The sequence below is a fragment of the Serinus canaria genome, chromosome 25 (assembly GCF_022539315.1).
Source record: "Serinus canaria isolate serCan28SL12 chromosome 25, serCan2020, whole genome shotgun sequence".
In the NCBI taxonomy this organism is placed as follows: Eukaryota; Metazoa; Chordata; class Aves; order Passeriformes; family Fringillidae; genus Serinus; species Serinus canaria.
The window spans coordinates 9675587-9696720 of record NC_066338.1 but is presented as its reverse complement, the minus strand read 5'-3'; the positions used below and the strand labels follow the sequence as shown (position 1 = coordinate 9696720).

The following is a 21134-nucleotide window of genomic DNA, read 5'->3' as shown; positions in this document are numbered from 1 at the left end:
CCGAATTTTGTTTCAAAATCGATTCAAGCATTTGTTTCAAAATGGGGTATTACTTTAGTACATGGCATCCCATACAATAGCACCGGGCAGGCCATTGTTGAGTGAGCAAATCAAACTCTGAAAGCCAAATTAGAGGTATTGGCAAAAACAGAGGCTTTTACTAATTCCATTCCCCCGGAAGACCAATCGCGCTTACTGGCAACTGCCCTGTTAGCACTAAATCAGTTCCCTAGCGGGATGGGACAAATAGCCCCGCCCAGAGACACTGGGCCACCCGAGCGCTGGAAGAAGGCCCACAGGTTATAATTAAAAATGAACTAGGGGAATGGGAACAAGTTTGGAGACTAGTGCTCACAGGGCGAGGGTACACGGTCGTTAAATAAGACGGTAGAATCAAATGGTGTCCACTTAAGTCCATCAAACCAGACCATCAGAGTAGAACTAATGATAATTGTGAGGTTTTAGAATTGTTAGATTCTCGGACGCCCCCGCAACCCGCATACCCCAATACCTGAGGAAAGCAACAACTCATTGAGCAGCTCGCCAGCTCCCAAGAATCCCACACCAGTGAGATCCAAGTGACAACGGTATCTCTGTGTGATCCTACTTTCAGGGTTTGTTGGCAGAGGGCAGGCTGATGCAGGGCATTACCCTCACCAGCCATTCAGGTGGGTTTTGTGCCATCTCTCAAGCGATAACGCTATGAAAGAAACCGTCACACCAGGCAGTCCATCTTCTGAGTTCAAGCTAAGAGACATTTTTCCTCCACAACTAGGATTCCCCAATTTTAAAAATTTATCACTGTGCCAGACCTATTGGTGCCCTGCCTCCAACCCAGGCAAAAGTTACTGCAACTATCCAGGGTACGGATATTGTGGATATTGGGGGTGTGAAACTATCGTAACAAGCGATAGATGGCAACCACAGCAACCCGATAAGTTCCTGCAAGTCAGGCATTGTCCCCATGGTTGTCACAAACCAAAATTTGGAACTGACAAGCAAATATACACCCCCCAAGACAGGAGAAAACACAATTGTACGAGCTATACAATGACAATTTTGCAGCCGACCCATGAGAGTTGGGCCACAGGTAAGGTGTGGTCGGTGTTTGTTCACACCTTTCATGACATTTGGGTTTACATACAAATTGTCAGGCTCTTACCGCCAGCATCCCAACCAATTGGACCCAATCAGATTCTTACAGCAACTGGGCCCCAGAAGAAAATTACAACTAGCACCAATTTTACCCTTAATGCACAAGTATTAAATCCTACCCCCACCCCATCTGGTCTTTTAGATAAACCAGCTCCTTACGATCCATTTTCTGATGTGTTAAATGCTACCTTTTTATCATTGAACCAATCTAACCAGAACCTTACAAAGTCATGCTGGTTATGCTATGATGCAAATCCCCCTTTTTATGAGGGTGTTGCCCTTAATGTTCCTTTTAACTATTCAACAGCAGACAATCCCCACCAGTGCAGGTGGGACATCCCCTGGAGGGGAATCACCCTCAGTCAGGTCACGGACCAAGGCAAATGCTTTGGCAATGCAATTTTAGCAAAGCAGATGGGCAATATCTGCACTGAATTTATCGAGCCTGATGGAGGGAGCTATAAGTGGGCGATCCCATCTACATCAGGAATGTGGGTCTGCCAGCAATCTGGAGTAAGCCCCTGTGTGCTCCTTGATAAATTCAATAACTATTGATTTTTGTGTCCAAGTTCTAATTGTTCCTAGAGTCCTGTATTACCAAGAAGAAGAAGTGTACCACCTTTTAGAGGAACCCAACTGGCTCCACAAAAGGGAAGTAATAATGGGCATAACCATTGCAATGCTCCTCTGTCTAGGAGCTATGGATGCAGCCACAGGTGTTTCAGCCCTCACAACCCAACACCAAGGACTTTCCCAGCTGCAGATGATTATTGATGAGGACTTACAAAGAATTGAGAAATCCATCTCATTTCTAGAGAAATCCCTCTCCTCGCTTTCAGAAGTTGTTCTGCAGAATAGGCGAGGATTGGACCTCTTGTTTATGCAGCAAGGAGGCCTGTGTACCACCTTGAAGGAAGAGTGCTGCTTCTATGCAGACCATATCGGAGTCGTAAGAGACTCCATGACCGAACTAAGAGAAAGGCTAGCCCAGAGAAAGACTGAAAGAGAAGCTCAACAAGGATGGTTTGAGTCATGGTTCAATCAGTCCCCATGGCTGACCACCCTTGTTTCCACTTTAATAGGCCCTCTCACTATAATTCTCCTAAGATTGATTTTTGGGCCTTGCATATTGAATAAATTAGTGCTGTTTGTTAAAAACCATTTAGAAAGAGTTAACATTTTATTCGTTGACCGCCAACAATTGCTTTAAGGCGCTCTTGTTACAGACATGTTACATTGCTTTTTACCATTTATCAGTTTTACCATATATCAGTTTTAATAGCCTTTGCATTTTTATAACGTTTATGCTTTGTACGTTTTTAGTTAATCATGAGGGAGGGCGGGAAATGTGGGAAATTAGGGACAGGCGATCGCCGTGTTTTATGGGCAGACAGAACCCCTCCCCTCAGTAGTTAAAGTTACTTAACCCCCATTTGTTAGCCAGCAGCACCCAGTTGATGACGCAAGCAAAAGAAGGTGACGCAGTGAGCCCCAGGTATGTAACCCCATGTTACCAATTAATAAATGCCATTTTGCCGCCCACCACATTGGTGTCTGTGAGCTTATGGCCCGAGCGGCCAAGGGTGGGCCACCGTGCAGTTCCTGAACCAGGTCGCCATGCCTCAGCAGAGGCAACAGACATATATATATATATATATATATATATAAAAATATAAAAATATATATATTAAGGTCTTATTGTACTATAAATATGTATAAAGTTATTTATTATATTAATATTTCACTTGCAAAATGCATCTGATCTCAAGATTAAAACCTTCTTCTGTTGCTCCATGTGGGAGCATTCAACAATAATTGTTCCTTCTGAAGGTGCTGTTTCCAATGTACTCTCAACAAATCCATCTTTGTCTGCTCAATCCCACAAGTTCTTTTCCTTTTCCATATGCAATTTTTGGATGCATTTGAAGACATCCAGGGGTGCAGCTTCTTTTAACCGACTGCCCCACTGCTCACATGGTGCTCCAACCTCAGCCCACTCCAGAGCCAGGGAACTCCAGGGAAGGGCTTCCCATCTGGGAATTTCTGATGGGACTGATTCCTCACATTTACATTGAACAAGTGACATTTTGTAGTGATCTGGCCAGACTGTGCCAGTTTCCTTTTACCAGTGGGCAAAGTCAGCACCAAGGACACAGACTCCAACTGAAGGAATCAGTGTCATTTACCTATTAGTTCAAAGCAGCAAAGAATCACAAAAGGAACAGCTCAGCAATCATAGCACCAAAGATTGCCTGCAGTGATTAACAAAGATCCAGCAGCATTTACCCTCAGCCTTTACCATCACCCAGATCCACACAGCAGCTGGGGGAAGCTGTCACAGCCAAGGGCTGCAGAGCCACTCCTGGGCACTGGGAATTCCTGCAGGTGCCTCCAGCCACAGGTGAGGCTCCAACCCCGCCGGGAGAGGGCCCAGTTCTGACAGTGCTGAGTGAACAAACTGACAGCACTTCTAGTGTGGGAACATCCTGGTTTCATCCTCCTCTTGGCTCCCTCCCAAAGCCTGGCCAGGGCCCCAGGAGGAACCAAAGGAGCTGTCTTTGATCCTTCAGCCCCAAACAAGGCCAGATGTCAGATTTCATGGCCTTGTCTGGCTTCTAAACACACAAAGGTCAATACATATTTCACTAAGGAGTGCCTACATCTATCCCAGTGCTAATGACCATGCATATTTCATTAGGGAGCAGATGCAAAGATAACCTTTGGGTGGAAGGTTCATCCAGAGGCACCTTTGGCTCAGGGCCTGCTGTTCAGGCCTCCCTCAGGGCTGTTGTCCAGGCCTTGGCACTTCAGCGATGTGGTTTAGTGCTGGGCTTGACAGAGCTGGGTGAACAGCTGGACTGGACGAGCTCAGAGGCCTTTTCCAACAGAAAGGATTCTGGGATTCCATGGTTATATCCGCTGCATTTAGCTGGGTCTATTTTAGCAGCATGACTTTGCTCAAAAAGTTCCCTCTTGCCCAGCTCCTGTAGCCTGAGGCTTCAGCTCCTTCAGCTCCTGGTGCTGAGCTGCTCATGCTGAACGAGACGACTCGGAGAGACGAACACAGCCCATCCAATTCCTTCTGGGACACAGAGAGGGGAGGCTGTGCAAACAGGAGCATTGTTTGCTGTGGCCTCCTCTCTGCCCTTCATGCCTTTCAGCGCTCTGAACCAGCCAAGAGCTTTCTCCAAGAGTGCAATGGAGCAGCTGTTCCTGCTCCCGGACCTGGCTCTCTCCAGTCTCTGACCTTGCCTGGTTCTGTCCCTCTTGCTGTGCCCTCTGTTCCCCCAGGGCTCGCTGGCTGCTGCCCAGGACTGTGGCACTGGCATAGATCCAGTGCTCGAGACCCTCCTTTCTGTGCCCTTGGAGCTGCCTGGGAACAGCAGCCTTTTCCATCTGGAAGATCCCCATGGACAGGGAGTCCCCAGCTCTGTTCCCTGCACAACCTCCAGGAGCCCAGGGCTGCCATCTCAAGTCCCTGCTGGCACTGGGGGCTCCCAGGTGCCTCAGGCTGCTGTGACACCACTGCACACGGGAGGGAAGAGGGGCAGGGGCTGTGCTGAAAGTCAGCTCCATCTGCTGCTGCTGCTGCTGCTGCTGTGGGGTCCTTTGTGCAGCCCTGGCCCAGTGTCAGGGATCAGATCCAGGCCCTGCTGCTGCTCCCTCGGGATCAGCCCCCATTTGGCTGTTGCTGTCAGGGCCAGAAGAAGCCCTGGCTGGAGCAGCAGGTGCTGACAGTGCCCCAAGCCCTGGGGCTGGAGGGGTCCCTGGGCTGGGAGCTGCCCCTTGTTCTCCCTCCGCCCCAAGCAAAGCTGGGCCGAGCACAAGTGGGGCAGCACAGCCAGCAGGGAGCCTGTCAGTCTCTTCCAGCCCTGCCTGCTCAGTGCTTGGGCCTTGGAGCCTCAGGTGGGCAAAGGCAGCTGCTGCTGGTCCCTCTGGGTGTGCTGTGTTCAGCAGTGCTGCTCCATCAGTCTGTGCCCAGCAACGGGGAAAAGCCTCAGCCCTGCAGGGCCAGGAGCTGCCGGGCTCTGTCTGAGCAGCTCAGCCAGCAGGAAGGGAGCTGCTCCACACGGGAACCAGCAGCAAAGGACATTCCTTTTGTAAGACACATTTTCTATTTAAAGGAAAAAAAGGGAAAAGAAAAAAACCTAGATAAATTGTAAAGGACAAAAATAAAATCCAAGTCCTAGTGAAAAAACTGTTGTAACTTTGCATTAAGAAGTAAACGATTTTTTTAAAAAGAGAATTCAGTTATTTACATTGTAAATGTTCTGATGGCATGGATCCATCTTACTGACCTCAGCAGCATTGTAAAATATTTTGGGTTTTGTTTCCAAGATTGTTATTTTAAATCGTGGTCAAAGCAAGAGGAAATTGCTTTGTGCCCTTCCAGCTCCAAGCAGGACTGGGAATCAAAACTCTGTCAAACCCCAAATCTTTTAGAAGATGACCTTCCTTCTCACCCTGGTAATGAGCTGCACATTCCCTTTGAAACTGTCAGGGATTTCTTAAAGACACCAAGTCCCACTTATGGCTTTTTGCTCTGGTTGGGAAGTGCAGAAGGGCAATTCTCCATCCATCAGCTCCAGACTGCACTGCCTCAGGAACACAGCCCACTTGCCAGCTTTGGTCCACTTGTGGCACTTCTAGAGGAGGAAGAAAGTGCAATTGCACAATTCCAGCCAATAAAGAAGGAAGAATGGGACAGACAAAAACACTCTGTGGAGACCCAGGGGTTTAGATGGGAATGTGGAGAGTCTGGGTCCTTGCCACTTGGATGTGTGTCCCCAGCTGCAATCTCTGGGCCTGCAGGAGAGTCTCACTCACCTGCCAAAGCAGAAAGCTCAGGTGCTGTGCTCAGAACAGGCTCGTCTGATGCAAAGCTGTCAGAGCAATGTGAGGGCAGAACCAGCCCAGCCGTGCCCAGGGCTGAGCCCAGCAGAGCCCTGGCAGAGCCAGAGCAGCCTCAGCACCTGCAGAGTCCGTCTGCAAGGAGAGAAAGCAGAAACTGCCCGTCAGCTGAGGGCTCCTGTCCCCTTATGCCAAGGTCTGTGGTGCCGAGGCCATGCTGGCCATGCCCAGAGCTGTGCCCAGAGCTGCCCATCCCTGCTGCCTTTGGGAGCAGAGCAGGAGGGCAGGACATGTGCCCAGCCTGCAGCCAGCCACAGCACATCCAGCCCTCAGCAGCTGTCCAGAGCAGGATGCTCCTGTGCTTGCTGCCATCTCCCAAAAGCTCTGATCCCACCCTGCCAAGCAGACAGGGACCCACCTCACACCATCCACAGCTGGAAGAAAAGCTGCTCCGAAACCATGTCCTCAGCCTTCTCCAAGGGCACGGCCCATCCACGCCACAGCTGCTCCCAAGCACTTCCCGATCCACACTGGACCACCCAGAATGCTTCCTCTGGAAAAACAAACACCACATTATTTAAAAGAGATTAGAGACAAAAAGGGAAAACAAGAAAAAAGAGAAAACTCTTATCCCTGTCAAGGCCTTGAGGAAGGCCCAGCCCCTACATGCTAGGGAAAAACCCAGCCTTGGGGAGGGAAGCCCACACTTTCTCTCTTCCCCCCTGCACTGCCCCCCAAAATCACGGGGATCCCAAAGCAAACAAGGGCAGTGGAGCAGCCCAAGCCCTTCCTTGCCTGCACAGCAAAGCAGCTGTGCACAGGTTCTGGAGTCCCACCTCTGCTCCCACCATGGGGCTTTGTTTGTGTCGGGCTGGCTGCCCCAGCCCCAGCCCAGGCCACGATGGGTGTTGGGGCTGTTGGCAGGGCCAGGAGCCCACTCCCATTTCATACCCACCCCAGCCCATTCCCCCCAGCCCTGCCCAAAAGCAGCTGGGCAGCAGACTGAAGAATGAGTTGCGTCTGCCCCGCAAAGGGGGAACCTTTGCTTCCCTGCCAGGCTGGGCAATGCCCAAATCTGGGAGCATTTCCCCAGCTCTGGACTCATCTGCAAATTCCCTGTGGACTTTGGCTTTGTTAAGAAGGTGCCAGAATCAAAGTTCATCACCTTCAGCCATCGGTGGCCAGGTTGAGGAAGAGCTTATCATCCTTGATGCCATCCTCGCTGTCTCCAGCAGCAGCAGCAGCATCCCCACCTGGTACAGCTTCTCCAGGGGCTCCTTCTCCTTCCCTGTGGTGAGACCAGGCTCTCAGGGCTCTGCCCAGGGCCCCAGCTTTCAGGGAACCAGGACAAGCAAAACCAGCTTGGATGGCGGCCACCAGTGCTGGGCAGAGCAGCTCAGCTCCAGCACAAGGGCTGCGTGTTCCCATTCCATGACCCCTGGGCAGTGACACAGGCAGCACAAAAAGGTCTGGGTTCCTTTGCTTCTGATTGCCAAGGCATGTGTGGAGCTGGAACTTACCAGGGCCCTGGATCAAAGTGTTTCTGTGGCCCCCTCCCTTCTTCTATGGCAGAGGAGTATCCTGCACCCAAGGATCACAGAACAGGTCTTCTAATGTGGGTCTGTCCAAGGAGTGCATGGATAAACACCACCTGATCAGATCTTTGCAACCTGGGGAGAGAAAGCAGAAACTGCTGGTCAGTTGGAGAAGGCTCCTGTTGGCTTTGCACCACTATTCCCATGCCCAGGCCATTCTGAATGTGCTCAGAGCTGGGCCTAAACTTTCCTATCAATTCCCTGTTCTGGAGGAGAGCAGAACATATGCCACCTCCTCAGCAGCTGCCAGAGCGGGATGCTCACGAGCCCGCTGCTGGCTCCCAGCACTGGTATTCCCTCCGTGCCCAGAGAAGAGGACCCACCTTGAGAGAGCCCTTGTGGCAGTGAGAGTGGCCCCAGCAGATTTTCCAGTCCCTCCTTAAAGGGTGCTCCCCGCAGACCATCTGGTGCAGCAGGATGCCCAGGGACCAGATTGTTCCTGCCCCGCCGTTGTACCAGCCATAGTAGTTCCATTCCGGGGGGCTGTATGACGGTGTTCCTATGGAATACAGATGGAGTTCAACAGGGGGATGCTGCTGCTCCCACAGCCTGGCCCCAGCATCCCTGGGTGTGCAGGGGCTGCATCAGCGGCACACAGGGTGACCACTGCCCTCTCGCCAGCACCTGGGACTTGTGCACAAACTCAGGGTTGCAAAAGAAGCCTCTGGTGTTGGAAGAGGGCAGCCCTGGCTAGGCCTGACCATGACATGCAAAGGGAAAACCCCTTTGTGCTGGGGAAAAAACATTCCCTTATCCTCCTTGCTTGCATTGTCCCTAAAATATTATGAAGCCAAGGCAAACAGGGCAAGTGGAGCAGTCCAAGCCCTTCCTCTTGCCTGCACACCAAATTGGCTGGGGCACAGGTTCTGGCCACCCCTCTCTGCTATCCCCACCCTCGGGGGTTTTTGTCAGGGGGGTTGCCCCAGCCCAGCCCCCGTCCTGGGCAGAGTGGCTGGCAAAGTCTGCCAGTAGGGCTGGAAGATGGTTCCCCACCCAGCCCGCTCTAAAGCAACTCAAATGAACACTCCGTCTCCTGACTGGCAGCAAAAGGGAGAATCCCCGCTGCCACAGCCGCTTGGCCTGGGAGATGCTGGGCCATGAGATGCCAGAACCGGGAGCACACCCCTGTGGAGGCTCACCTGCAAAGTGCGTGCAGGCTGTGTCTTGCAGGTAGGTGCCACAGCCAAAGTCGATCAGTTTGGCCTGCCTGGTGGCCAGGTCAACCAGGATGTTCTCTGGTTTGATGTCGCGGTGCAGGACCTCGCAGCTGGTGCAGTGCCACACGGCCGCCAGCACCTAGCAGAACAGCTCCCGCGCCACCTCCTCGGACAGGGACCCCCGTGCCCGAATGAAATGCCGCAGGTCCTGACACTGCTCTGGCCGCTCCAGCACCATCACGATGTAGTTGGGGAGCTCGAGCCACTCCAGCAGCTGCACCACACCGGAGAAGCCGGTGGACACCTTGTCCAGCAGCACGATCTCCAGGGGTGCGCTGGTGCCGTCGGGCTGCGGGAGGAGCAGGATGCCCTCAGTGGGGGCCGATGCCGTGCCAGGCCTGGGGAAGCCCTCACCCAGCCCGGGATACTCTGCGCCCTGCGCTGGCCCCACGCCCGCTCCCCTCGAGCCGTCCTGGCGGCTTCCACCCTGCCGGACCTCGGCTCATCCCCGCCCGGCAGCCCCGGCTTCTGCTGCTGGTCCCGTTCACTCACCAGCTCGCCCCAGTGCCGGACGCGGTTCCGTGGCACCCTTTTGATGGCCACCTGCAAGCCAAGGGGAAGAGCGGGCTGAGCTCACCGCCCGCCCTGCCCAGGCACAGCCCAAACCTCCTCCTTCTCCTCCTCCGCCCCTTCCTCCTGTGCCCGCCGCCGGCCCCGCCGCTCACCCGTTCGCCGTCCGAGAGCCGCGTGGCCGCGAAGACGCTGCCGAAACCGCCGCGCCCCAGCAGCGAACCCAGCCGGTACCGATCCTGCAGGGCCTCCAGCGCCTTCCCTGCGGGCGGAACGCGGCTGTCAGCGCTCGGCCCGGGGCCAGCAACGGCCCCCGAGCGCCCCTCACCCGCCCCGGGCCGGCCATGCCCGGGCTTTCGCTCTTTGGAACGGGACACGGGAGGCTCGGGGCGGGCGGCCGCGCTGCCGAGCGGCGGAGCTCGGGCCGGGGAAGCCGCAGCGGCGGCGGCGGGAGCAGCAGCGCCGCGTGTGTCCTCCGCGGGCCCCGGGAGGAGCTGGGGCCGGGGCCGGGGTCGGCGTCGCGGTCGGGGTCGGGGTCGACACTGGACTCTGCGTCGGGCCCGGCGTCGGGGCCGGGGCCGGGCTTGGGCCAGGCGGAGGCAAAGGGCGGGGATTCCGCCCGCGCCCCAGGCACTGATGCCCGCCCAGCAGCGCCACCGCGAGTACAGCCAGAGCCGGGAGGAGGCGAGACTGCGGAGGGACGGCCGGGGACGGGGACGGGGACGGGGACGGGGCAGCCCCGCCCCGGGACGGGGGCGGGCCCGGGGCATGGCCGGGCCCGGCAAGGGGAAAGAGGGAGGCAGGGGGAGGAGACGTACGCCGGGAAACGCCCTCCGAGAGAAGGGGGTTCGAGAGCGGGAAAGGGAGAGAAAGAAAAAGAGAAAGAAAAAGAGAAAAAGAGTGTTGCGGCTTCTCTGTTTTTTCTGCTGCCGCTGCTGCTGCTGCAGCTGCTGCCGCTGCAACAGAAGCCCCGTCCCCGTGTCCATTCCCCACGAGCCCCACGAGCCCCACGGCCGAGCCCCGCGCGCCGCGGGGACAGCCCCTTCGTCTTTCCAAACACGGGAACTTTGCAAGGTTGAGCCCAGATGCAGAGGCCTGACTCTTACAGGCTGGCAGAGCAATCCCCTCGCTTGCTGCTGTGCATTGTCCTTGCTGAGGGTCAAACACTGTCAGAGCACCTTCCCTTGGTGTAGGATTCTTACCTGACCCCAGCACTGCACTTCCATCTCCAGTGTTGCTTTCCAGTAACAACAGGGCAAGGAAGACTGTGTGTGGCTCATGGTATTTTAGAGTGCCTAAAACTTGCTAAGTCACCAATCTTGTAGGTGAGTTGCATCTACAGTTACTGGGATGGAGAAGTAGTGCAACATGGAAAAGGGGAGTGTAGAAATAAATAGAGGAAAACGTCCTGGATTGTGTCTTTTGTTTTCATTTCACTTCTGGAAAGCTGTTTCAGTTTTCCAGGAATCTTCGCCTGTCTGTTCTTTTCAAGAACCTCTTGTGGAGAACAAGGTTGAACTTCTGCAGCCACCAGCTGCCGCTTCTCTTGGCTTTCCACACTGCACTGTGTGTGCAGCACCAGATCTTGATGGTGCTGGAGCCAGAACCTGGAAATTTCCAAGATTTGTCTTTCTGTGCCAGCAAATCACTGGACTTGGGCTGTGCCACTCCAGGAACTAACATCCCCTTTGCCTCCTTGGTTATCCAGTGAGACTGGCTCAGCAGTTCTTTTCTTCTCTATCAAAACTTGCTTTGAACTCTATTCCTTCATCAGACTCCACATTTAAAAATCTTTCTTCTAATCATACATATCTGTGAGACTTTCTTGTCAAACTTTAATCCTTCCCAACATCCTGAGGTGCCGCCCGGCCATCCCTGTGAACACAGAGCCTGTCACGGCCCCAGCGGCACAGCTCCCTGCCAGTGGCGATGCCAGCCCTGGGGCCACTCGGCCTGCTGGCCCGGCAGGGCTCGGGCAGGGCCCTGGCCGCACGCTGCCGCCCAAGGGCACGGCTGCCAGAGGGCGGCAGCAGTGCCGAGGCCAGCCGGGGCTCCCTGGGCCGGGCATGGGTGGCACTGCTGGGGCAGCAGGTGGGGCTGGGGCCGGGGCTGGGGCCGAGCTGTGGCAGGGTGAGGAGAAACAGGGTTGGGTGGAGCAGGGTGGGGCAGGGCAGGGTGTGGCAGGGTTGGGCGTGGTGGTGTGGGGCTGGGTGAGGCAGGTTTGGGCAATGCAGGGCGGAGCTGAATGGGTGGGACAGGGTTTGGCAGGTCAGAGAAGTGTGAGACGGAGTGGGGCGTGGCAGGGAAGGCCTGGGATGGGGCGGGGTGGGGCGGGGTTTGGCAGGGCAGGGCCCAGTTCAGCATGGCAGGGCTCTGTGGGCAAACCTGTGCAGGTCAGGGCGTGGCTGGGTGTGGTTGGGTGTGGCTGGGAGGGGCTGGGTAAAGTGTGGATGTGCAGGGCTGGGTTGGGGTGGGACAAGGTGGGGAGGGGTTGGGTGTGGCAGGCCAGGGTGGAGTTGGGCGTGGCAGTGGGGGAGTTGGGTGGGGCAGGGCAGGGCAGGGCAAGGTGGGGAAGGGTGGGGCAGGAGAAGCCAATATTGGAAAGAAAACCTGCTCTGGGATCTTGGAGATAATTATGTATTGGCCTGAAGGTGAGAACTTTGATCTACTGGAAGAAGAAGGGGGAACAGGAACAGGTGTCGTGTGCTGAGGATACTCCACCTTACAACCAGCTGCCACAAGGAGCAACACACTATGCTCTTTTCACTGACAGTTCCTGTCACATTGTAAGGACGAACTGAACATGCAAAGCAGCTGAATGGAGCCCCACGGGACAGGCTGCAGAAGCTACTGAAGGAGAGGGTGGATGGAGCCAACTTGCTGAACTCAAAGCCGTCCAGTTGGTCCTGAACATTGCTGAGGGAGAGAAGTGGCCAGAACTCTCTTTACACTGACTCATGGATGCTAGACAATGTTCTGTGGAGGCCTTTCCTGGCTGGAAAGGTGGAAAAAAGGCCAATTGGCAGCATGGGGGAAAAGCAGTCTGGGCTGCAGACTAATGGCAAGACATTGCCATTCGGGTAGAGGAGCTACCTATGAAAGTCTGTCGTGTGGGTGCCCACGTGCCCAAGAGTTGGGCTAATGAGGAGCACTGAAAGAATGAACAGGTGGATCAGGCTGCAAAAATCAAGGTGTTACAAATAGGTTTGGATTGGCAACAGAAGGGACAGTTGTTCACAGCTCAGTGGGCCCATGATGCCTCAGGCCAGCAGGGCAGAGATGCCACCTATAGGTGGGCACGAGACCCGGGGGTGGATGTAACCATGGGCAGCATCTCCCAGGTTATCCATGATTGTGAGACGTGTGCTGCCATCAGGCAAGCTAAGAGGGTGAAGCCCCTGTGGTATGGGGGGCCATGGTTCAAACAGAAGTATGGCAAGGCCTGGCACATTGACTACATCACGCTGCCTCCAACCCGCCAAGGTGAATGCTACGTGCTCCCAATGGTAAAAGCCACCCCTGGGTGGTTGGAGACCTACCCTGTGCCTCATGGCACTGCCCAGAGCACCATCCTGGGCCTGGAAAAGCAGGTCCTTTGGAGGCACGGTACCTGTGAGAGAATTGAGTCCAACACAGGGACTCATCTCAGGGACAGCCCTATCAACACCTGGGCTAGAGAAGCTGGCATTGAGTGGGTACATCACATTCCCTACCATGCTAGAGAAGCTGGCATTGAGTGGGTACATCACATTCCCTACCATGCTAGAGAAGCTGGCATTGAGTGGGTACATCACATTCCCTACTGTGCACCAGCAGCCAGGAAAGTTCAGCAGGGCAATGAACACTTCAAAAACACACTGAAGGCAGTGGAGCGATGGGACCCTCAAGCAGTGGGAGCTGCATTTAGCAAAGGCTACATGGTTAGTTAATAGCAGAGATTCTACCAACCAAGCTGGCCATGCCCAATCTGAGCCCCTGTGCACAGCAGGTGGAGACAAGGTTCTGGTGGTGCACATGGGAGGTGTGCTAGGAAAGCCTGTTTGGATTAATTCTGCCTTGATCAAAGACAAACCCACCTTTGGGGTTGTCTTTGCTCAGGGACCAGGTTGCACTCTGTGGGTGATGCAGAAAGATGGATTAACACAATGGATATCTCCAGGGGATCTTGTTTTTGGGGTGAATTTCCCAAAACACTGTGCCTGTATCCACATCTGCATGTATGTATGAATGTATATAATTAGGATAATATAAGTCAAAGTTTGATGTAATATGTAGGTATGGGAAAAATTCAGGGTGGAAAATGTGTGTTTGGGGTTGTTTTTTTGGTGAAGGTGATGGAGGGACTGCCATGAAGGTGATGGAGGGACTGCAGCGTCTGTGCCATGAGGAGAGGCTGAGAGAGCTGGGACTGCCCAGCCTGGAGCAGACCAGGCTCAGGGCATCTCATCCCTGGGGATAAAAACCTGGGGGAGGCTGCAGAGGGGACAGTGCCAGGGACAGTCCAAAGAGCCTTGGGCACAAAGTGACACACAGGAAGGGCCCTTCGAGCTCAGGAGACACTTCTGCACTGGGAGGGTGGCTGAGCACTGGTGCAGGTGCCCAGGGAGGTGGGGGAGTCTCCATCTCTGGGGAGACTCAAAAGCCACCTGGACACACCTTGGGCAGCTGGCTCTGGGTGGCCCTGATGGAGCAGGGGCTGGGCAAGGTGACCTCCAGAGGTGCCTCCAGCATCCCCCAGCTGAGATCCTGTGACTCTGAGGAAAAACAGGCTGCAGTTTCCTAAGGACAAATGAAAAAGCTCCACACATGGCAGGTTTCTCCTGCCCCCAAGAAAGTGGTTCATGGCACATGGCTCCCTTCTGCAGATTCCTCCCTGGAGTGAGGATGCTCCTCAAGGTCACACCTTGAGGCTGAGAGAAACGTTTGCCTGTGGTCATTGGTGTGGGTGAGTAGCATCAATCTTTAATTAAGACTTGGTTTTGCTGGCTTGACTGGAATTGTTTCAATGTTGCTTCAGATATAATGCACTGTACTGGAAGTTATAGGTTTCTGCACTGGGTAGTAAATAACCCTGATATAGATCCATTAGTTTAATGGTGATCATAATAAACTCTTTATTTTTCTATAAATATATCTTTCTTCCTATGGAACACAGTTGTATAAAGGCTCAATACTATCTATATACACCTATACTATCCTTTAAACATAAACTATTGACTGAGTCTAAGACTGCATCCAGCTGCAGCCTGGCTCCTCTCTGAGACATTCGGGAAGGAAGGAGGTCCCTTCTGCACCTCGTGTCTCCTGCCTGCTCCCTGCACAGCTCTCCAGGTGGTCCTGTTGTTCCTGGGCCAGCTGTGACAGCAGCAGAGACACCTGAAAGAGGCACAAGCCCACGCTGGCAGGAGCACCTGCAGCCCCACGGGTCCGGCTCTTGGGGCAGACACAGCCTCCAACTCCAGCCCTCACCAACACTCTGCCCTTGGGCAAGGGGAGAGGAACAGGCTCCCAGACAGAACAGAGCTCAGATCATCAACAAGTCCAGCTCAAGGCGGGCAACCCCTTCCCACGTACATCCCTCAGCCACCACAGGTCTATTAGAGAGAGTTTTGACAGCATTTAGGAACACAGCTCTGATTTCCAAAGCACACATTTGGGCCACTCACCTCTTTCTCCACAGGCTGTGCCTCAGCCCAAGAGCTGCTACTCCCCTGAGGAACTGGAGGACTCTTCTATTTCAGACTCGGGGACAGGCAAGGTAAAGTAGTCTGGGGGGAACACTCTCCTAAAAGTTCTGGTTCTTCTCCTTTCAGGGTCCACCTGCACATTGGATGGGAGAGAGGGTCACAGAAACCTGTCAGCAAACATGGAGCAAAAGGACCTCTGGACAGCAAGACAAGGAGATCTCTGCTCTGAGACCCAACTGCACCAGACAACACTGGGGGCAAAAAGCTCTCGCTGGAGGCTGTGCAAGAGAGGCCAGTGTGTGTGTGCAGGGACACGGGGCCAGGGAGGGGGCAGTGGAGTGAAGGTGCCCTTGTGAAAGCCAGGGTCTGTCACAAGAGAGAGAACAAACAAAGGGGTGTGCTCACAGCAGGGTCAGGGAGAGGTAAGGGAACAAGCAGAGGTCTCCAAAGCACTGCCAGGGCTTAGGTGCCAAGTTCCAGAGGAGCCTGAGGCTCTGCAGAGGCAGTGAAAGTCCAATTTACCTGCTCACCAATTCTCCTGGACATGGTGGATAATTCAGGCCTCTTTCTCTTCTCCTTCTCTGATAATGCCAGCGGTTTCTTAGATTCCAGGCTGGTCCTTGAGCCATGTAACAGTTGCTCCTCTTGTGCTCCAGCAGCCTGCTGGGTATGCTGAGAGAAGATGCCCATATTTCAAACACCACAAAAGCTGTCCCTCAGAAATCTCCATCTCAGAAAGCATCCTCAAAGCACCAACAGTGCAGCTGCTGTTCTGCTCTCTTGGTACAAAACTCAGCTGGCTTTAGTCAATCACTCTGCTCACCTGCTCCATTCCTGCGCACACCAAATCCAGTCCCCAAAATGCTGTCTCCCCTTTTGTGGGCACAGGAGAAGCAGCTCCCCATGCCCAGTTTTTGGCCTGGAGCTGGTCTGAACAGCAAGCTCCAGATCTGGATCAGTCATTATGGGCGTGCCAGGAAACAATCTGTCAGCCAATGGTGTCTGGCTGGAGCCAGGCAGACAGACAAGGCTGCCTGCTGGTGAGACCCACCTCCTCATGGGAAACATCTCTGGAATAAATCAGGGACACTGGAGTGGACTGAAGGTCAATGTCAGTGCCTGACTCGATATGAGTCCCTCCCTTCAGGAAGGCCAAGCGTTTCTGTAGAGCCCCTTTGGCAATTTTGAACTTGGTCAGTGCAGCATTCAGAGTGTTCCCTCTTCCTTCCTTCAAAGCAGCAGCCCCATGCTTGAACTCTTCCTTCATGGTTTCCTTTTCACTGTCCAGGTGTTGCGTTCTTTCCTGCTGACTTTGAATGTTAAGTGCATGCATTTCATTCTCCTTCTCCACATCTCTCATCTGCTGCTGGTGCGATTCCCGTCCATGCTGCCAAAACAGGGAGAAAAAGGGTCACTCACTCCTTCTCTCCCTTTACTTTTCATACCAGATCTGGACTCCTGCAGCAGGGGCAGGCACAGGCTGCCCCTCTCGCTCTGCCCCTCGGGATGCTGCAGACTTTTGCTGGGCCCCCCCTTGATGCTGCATCTTTCCCAGCTAACTCAGCCCATCCCAGCTTCCTTTCTTCCTTTCGGCCCTTCCCCGACCTCCTGCAGCTCCACTCCAGTGCTCCTCTGGGGAGGAGCTGCCAGAAGTGCAGCCAGGATTTCAAGTGCACGCTAAGCAGGATTCAGGTGGTGCCACGAGGATGTGTTCTCCATAAGGGAGGAAGGGAAGAGCAAATACCCCCACCCCAGCCTTTCATTCCCTTGGGCTGGGCTGACAGGAGTGGTTTTCCACCTCTCCTGTGTAGAATTTCCATGGCTCCATCCCTGAGAGCCCCACTGCCCTCTCTGGGAGCAGCAATGGCCAGGTCAGTCTCTCATTCTCTGCGGCCACTAATGACAAGTTCTCCCCTTGCAGGCACAAGTCCTGATGGGGATCAGCACTTGGCTTTCCTCTCCTCTCTCCCCACTGGCTGCTCTCAGATGGCCAAGGCCAAACACCTTTCTATTAACAGCAAACTTGGGACTCTCCCCCTCCTTCTCCCCCTCCTTCCAGATATTTAGAAATCTGAACATGGGTTTGGACACCAGGAATTACCCAAATCATGCAATGTCAATACAGACAGTGAGGTCATTGAGAACTAAAGCTTCTAGGGCACAGAAGCCCAGCATGGAGGAAAATCAGCAGCCCAGCATTAACTGGCTTTGCCATGACTACATCTTCTCCTCCTTATTCAGAAGAATGCAATTAGAAAAGTGAAACTGGAAAAACAGTGCTCCTTAGAACTATGAAGACAAGGTCCTAACATAGCTGGGACATGGCCCTTTGTGACATCAGCCAATCTCACCAGCACATCTTTCCTTTCCTTTTCCAGGTCCTCCAATTTCTTCTTCAGAGATGCCACTTCCTGACGAAGAGTCACAGCCTCTTCCCATCTTTCAGTAGCCTTCTTCTTCAGGGCAGTTTCTCGACAAATATGCTTGGATTCTTCCTTCCACCAATCTACAGCAGGAAAGGGGAAAGGAGAAGGAAAAATGGAAGGCAAAGCATAGGCAACCTGATGTGCAACCTGCAGAGACAACAGCACTGTCTTCTCTACCTGCCTGTGTTTGCCAGGCCCTAAGCCCACAAAGGTCCCAAAGCTGACAGAAATGAAGGAAAGTTCCCAGCAGAGAAAAAGACAGGAATGAAAGGGGCAAGGCTCAGAGGGATAGGAAAGTGTGTTTGCTCTTGGCCTTGTGCAGAGTGAGCACCCCAAAAGAGACAAAGGAGAGGGGATGCCTGTGCAGGCCTGCTCCAGAGAGGCCAAGAGCCTGGAGGCTCTGGCAGAGCCTGGAGCTTGGGGGAATGGAGCTGAGGCATCCAGCTGCAGCTTGTCAGCTGGTGAGACAGCAAGGGGCAGTGAGAGGGAGAGGAGAAGCTGTACCTTGCTCACTTTCCTCCAACTGCTTCTGCAGCTCCAGGTTGCAGGCTCTGAGGTTGTCTCTCTGAGCCTCTGTCTTCCTCAGCTCCAGCTCCACAGCCTTGCACTGGATGGCCAAGGCAAGAGCTTTGTCATCAGAGCTCTGGAGCTTCACACGCAGCTCAGACACCTCAGCCTCCAGCACGTGCACAGAGTCCCTCAGTGAGCGTTCTCCTGCTCGAGACTCCTCCAGCTCCTTCAGCAGCTGCTTCTGCTGAGTAGCCTGGGAAGCCTCCATCTGCAGCACTGCATCCTGCAGGACCCGGATCTGGAAGATGGATGCACACAGCCTCAGGGACAGGGCTGCTCCTGAGGCAGCAGAGTGGGCCACAGGGAGAGCAAGGAAGGAGAAAAGATTTCAGGCAAAAAGCATGTCAAAACCAGAAGGCACAGAAGCGAGGATTCCAATGGAGACAAATGCAGAGAAAACAAGTCAGGGAGGCAATGGGCATCCTTGGCCTGCAGCTCTGAACAGCAGCTGTGCTGGCTGTGCCCTGCCCAGCCTGCCACAGCCACCTCTGTGTCCCCACATTGCTCAGTGCCTGGCACAGGCACCAACTCTGTCTGGGACAGCACTGCTAACAGAGAGACAGAGAAGCTCCAGAGGAGTCTGCTGCTGCTTCTCTTCCCAGACTTCCTGCTGGGCCCTGGGAGAGGATGGGGGAAAACTTCTGCAGCAGACACCAGATCCAGCCTCAGCCTCAAGGTGCAGCAGCAGCCCCAGGCTGAACATGGCAGCTGTGGATGCTGCGGGGAGGGCAAAGAGGTTGGAGCTTCCAAAGCCAAAGGTGCTGTTGTGTGTCCCTGGAGAAGAGGATGTCACTGCACAGCTTACCTGCGTGTTGAGCTCCTGCAGTTGTCCAGCCCGGTTTGAAGAGAGCTGTTCGGCCAGCTGAAGGGCAGATTGACACTGAGACACCTGATTGCTCAGTGCCACGTTCTGCTCTTCCAGCCTTCTGAGGCACACATTCTTTTCCTCCAGAGACAGAATCAGCCTAGAAGGGAAGCAAGCAACTCATTGCTAAATGATATCACATTTTATCAACTCTTAGGACTTGCACCACCTCAGGGGAAAACTGTTCTGTCTGATGAGGTTTGTCTGAACAACTTGGCTGTTTGTTCCTCCTGCAGTCCCAGCCCAGCATGTGCCTACTCTCCTTTTTTCCCTGAAGGAACAGCGAGTTCCTGCCTACATGCCCTACCTTCTTTTTGAGATGGGAATGTGAATACATACATAACAAGGCCCTGCAATGAAGACATTAAAGTAGAGAACCAAGTTCCTTCTGACTAACCAGCCTCCAGAGCGGGGAGGTTTGGTCAGCATGGAAGAGACATTTCCTTTCCCATCTTTCACGTCCAGGTAGGAGGAGCAGCACCCTACAGCCAGGGGATATCTGGCAAGTTCCTTAAGATTTACCAGCTCCCATCCTACTTTCCGCTGGAGAAACAAAGGCCAAATTGGCAACCGAGGCTTGGAACACAACCTGATGGAAGATGCAGAAGGCTCCAGGAAAGCAGGAGTGTCCTGCCTTTCCTTTGTCTTCTTCTTTGAGGAAGAATCCTGTGGCACTGAAGCCTCGATCAGGACTCGATCAGCTGCGGGAGCCCCCCATACCTTGGTCCTGTTTCTTGCATTCTTGGCACAGTCAGAAAGGCCTGTGACTCTGCAGGGTGGCAGGGACCCTGCTTGACCCCCTGCAGGCACCGGGGGACATTTGATGAGGAAGGATGCAACAAAGACAATCTTGTTCCTGGGCTGCCTCCATGGCCAATCTGGCCTAGATCAGCAATCAGGACCTTAAGATGGCTCTGCGCAGAAATAGCACCAGATGCCAGGCTGATCCAGATCCCAAAGGCTTCAAATTAAAGGACCCAAGGTGGAGCTGATGGATGTATCCAGCTCTTTAGAGTGCAGCTCGGGCAGTGTCAGTACACCACCTAAACACACAATACTCCCGAGAGGGAAAGAGCTACCCCAAAAGCTTTTGTCTTCAGAAAAACTCTATCTGAAGGCTTAAAAAATAAAGATGAAGCACAACATCCCAAAAATCAGACATGACTGAATGGAGAGTTCAGAATCTGCCATTCAGAAAATGCTGCCAGAGCCCCTGGCAGGTGCAAAGATGGCAAAGAGAGAATCCATTCACCACAATGCAGAGTCTCACAGGCTTTCATTTACCTGGCTTTTTCCCTCTCTAGGGCATCGACTGATGCCTGCAATTCTGAGTTTTGCTGTGCCACTTCTTTCCATTGACTCCGTTCCCTCTCTAAGTTCTGCAGATGCACTTGCAACTCCTTGTTCTGATGTTCTGCCTCCTCCAGCAGCTTCTGGATGTGTTCAATCTCCAAGAGCTTCTGCCTGGACTCTTCCTGGGCCTCCTTCACATCTTGCTGTGCTCTCTGCATGCTTGTTTCGTGGCACTCTTGGGAGGCTGCCAGCTGAGATGTCAACTCTCTCACCTCCAGGCAAAGAGAACAAGACAGTCAGAGGCTACAGCCACAGCTTCTCACTGTCAGCCATAGCACAGGCTGTGAGCAAAGGTAAAGGACAATTTCCATTTCTCCCTGTCCTGAGAGCACCAGATTCACAAAGGATATGGACAACTAGTTTCAATCTCTAAGTGGCCCACCACCAAGGACACCTGAAAAAGCCCCTGCCAAACCAAGGCTAGCAAGAAGAGGCCAGCAGGAATCCATGCTGGTGGTTGCTGGCCAACAGCGCAGAGGACTAGCCCAGCTGTCCAGAGCAGCAGCTGACATTCAGCAGAGCACTGAGTGTCCTTCAGAGCAGCTGCCATGGAGCCCCCAGAGAACGAGACAGCCCCAGGGCTCACCGCAGCAGCTGCTGCTCTGCCATGGAAAAGCAAGAAGGCCACAGACCCCTGGCTGCATGACTGCAGTGCCACTGCAGTTTCACTCACCTGCTTTTGTCGAGCCTCCCTCTGCTCAAGGAGGAGATTCATTTCCTCTTTGAGGCCTTGTAGCTCTTCCTCGTGCCTCCTCTGTGCTTCCTGGACTTCACTGCGAGCTTCATGCAGCTCATCTTGCAGATTTTCGTTGATGGTCTAGCAACAAAATGCAGAGCAACTCCCTGGCACCTGCCCTCAGGCTCAGCTTTTCCCACGTGCTTCCTCAAAATCCCATTCCCTCAGC

At 53.9% G+C, this 21134-nt stretch overlaps 1 protein-coding gene across 1 annotated transcript; it reads right to left on the bottom strand.

Annotated features, from left to right (window-relative positions):
- Positions 1-2335: 2335 nt before the first annotated feature.
- LOC103823889 (serine/threonine-protein kinase pim-1-like) lies at positions 2336-10098 on the bottom strand. Its single transcript, XM_050984795.1, is given in 8 exon segments — positions 2336-6141; positions 6425-6559; positions 7172-7337; positions 7527-7676; positions 7925-8100; positions 8741-9107; positions 9311-9361; positions 9484-10098. Coding segments are annotated over 5 exon segments (1224 nt in total). The 3' UTR covers positions 2336-6141; positions 6425-6559; positions 7172-7337; positions 7527-7661.
- Between the last annotated feature and the right edge of the window lie 11036 nt (positions 10099-21134).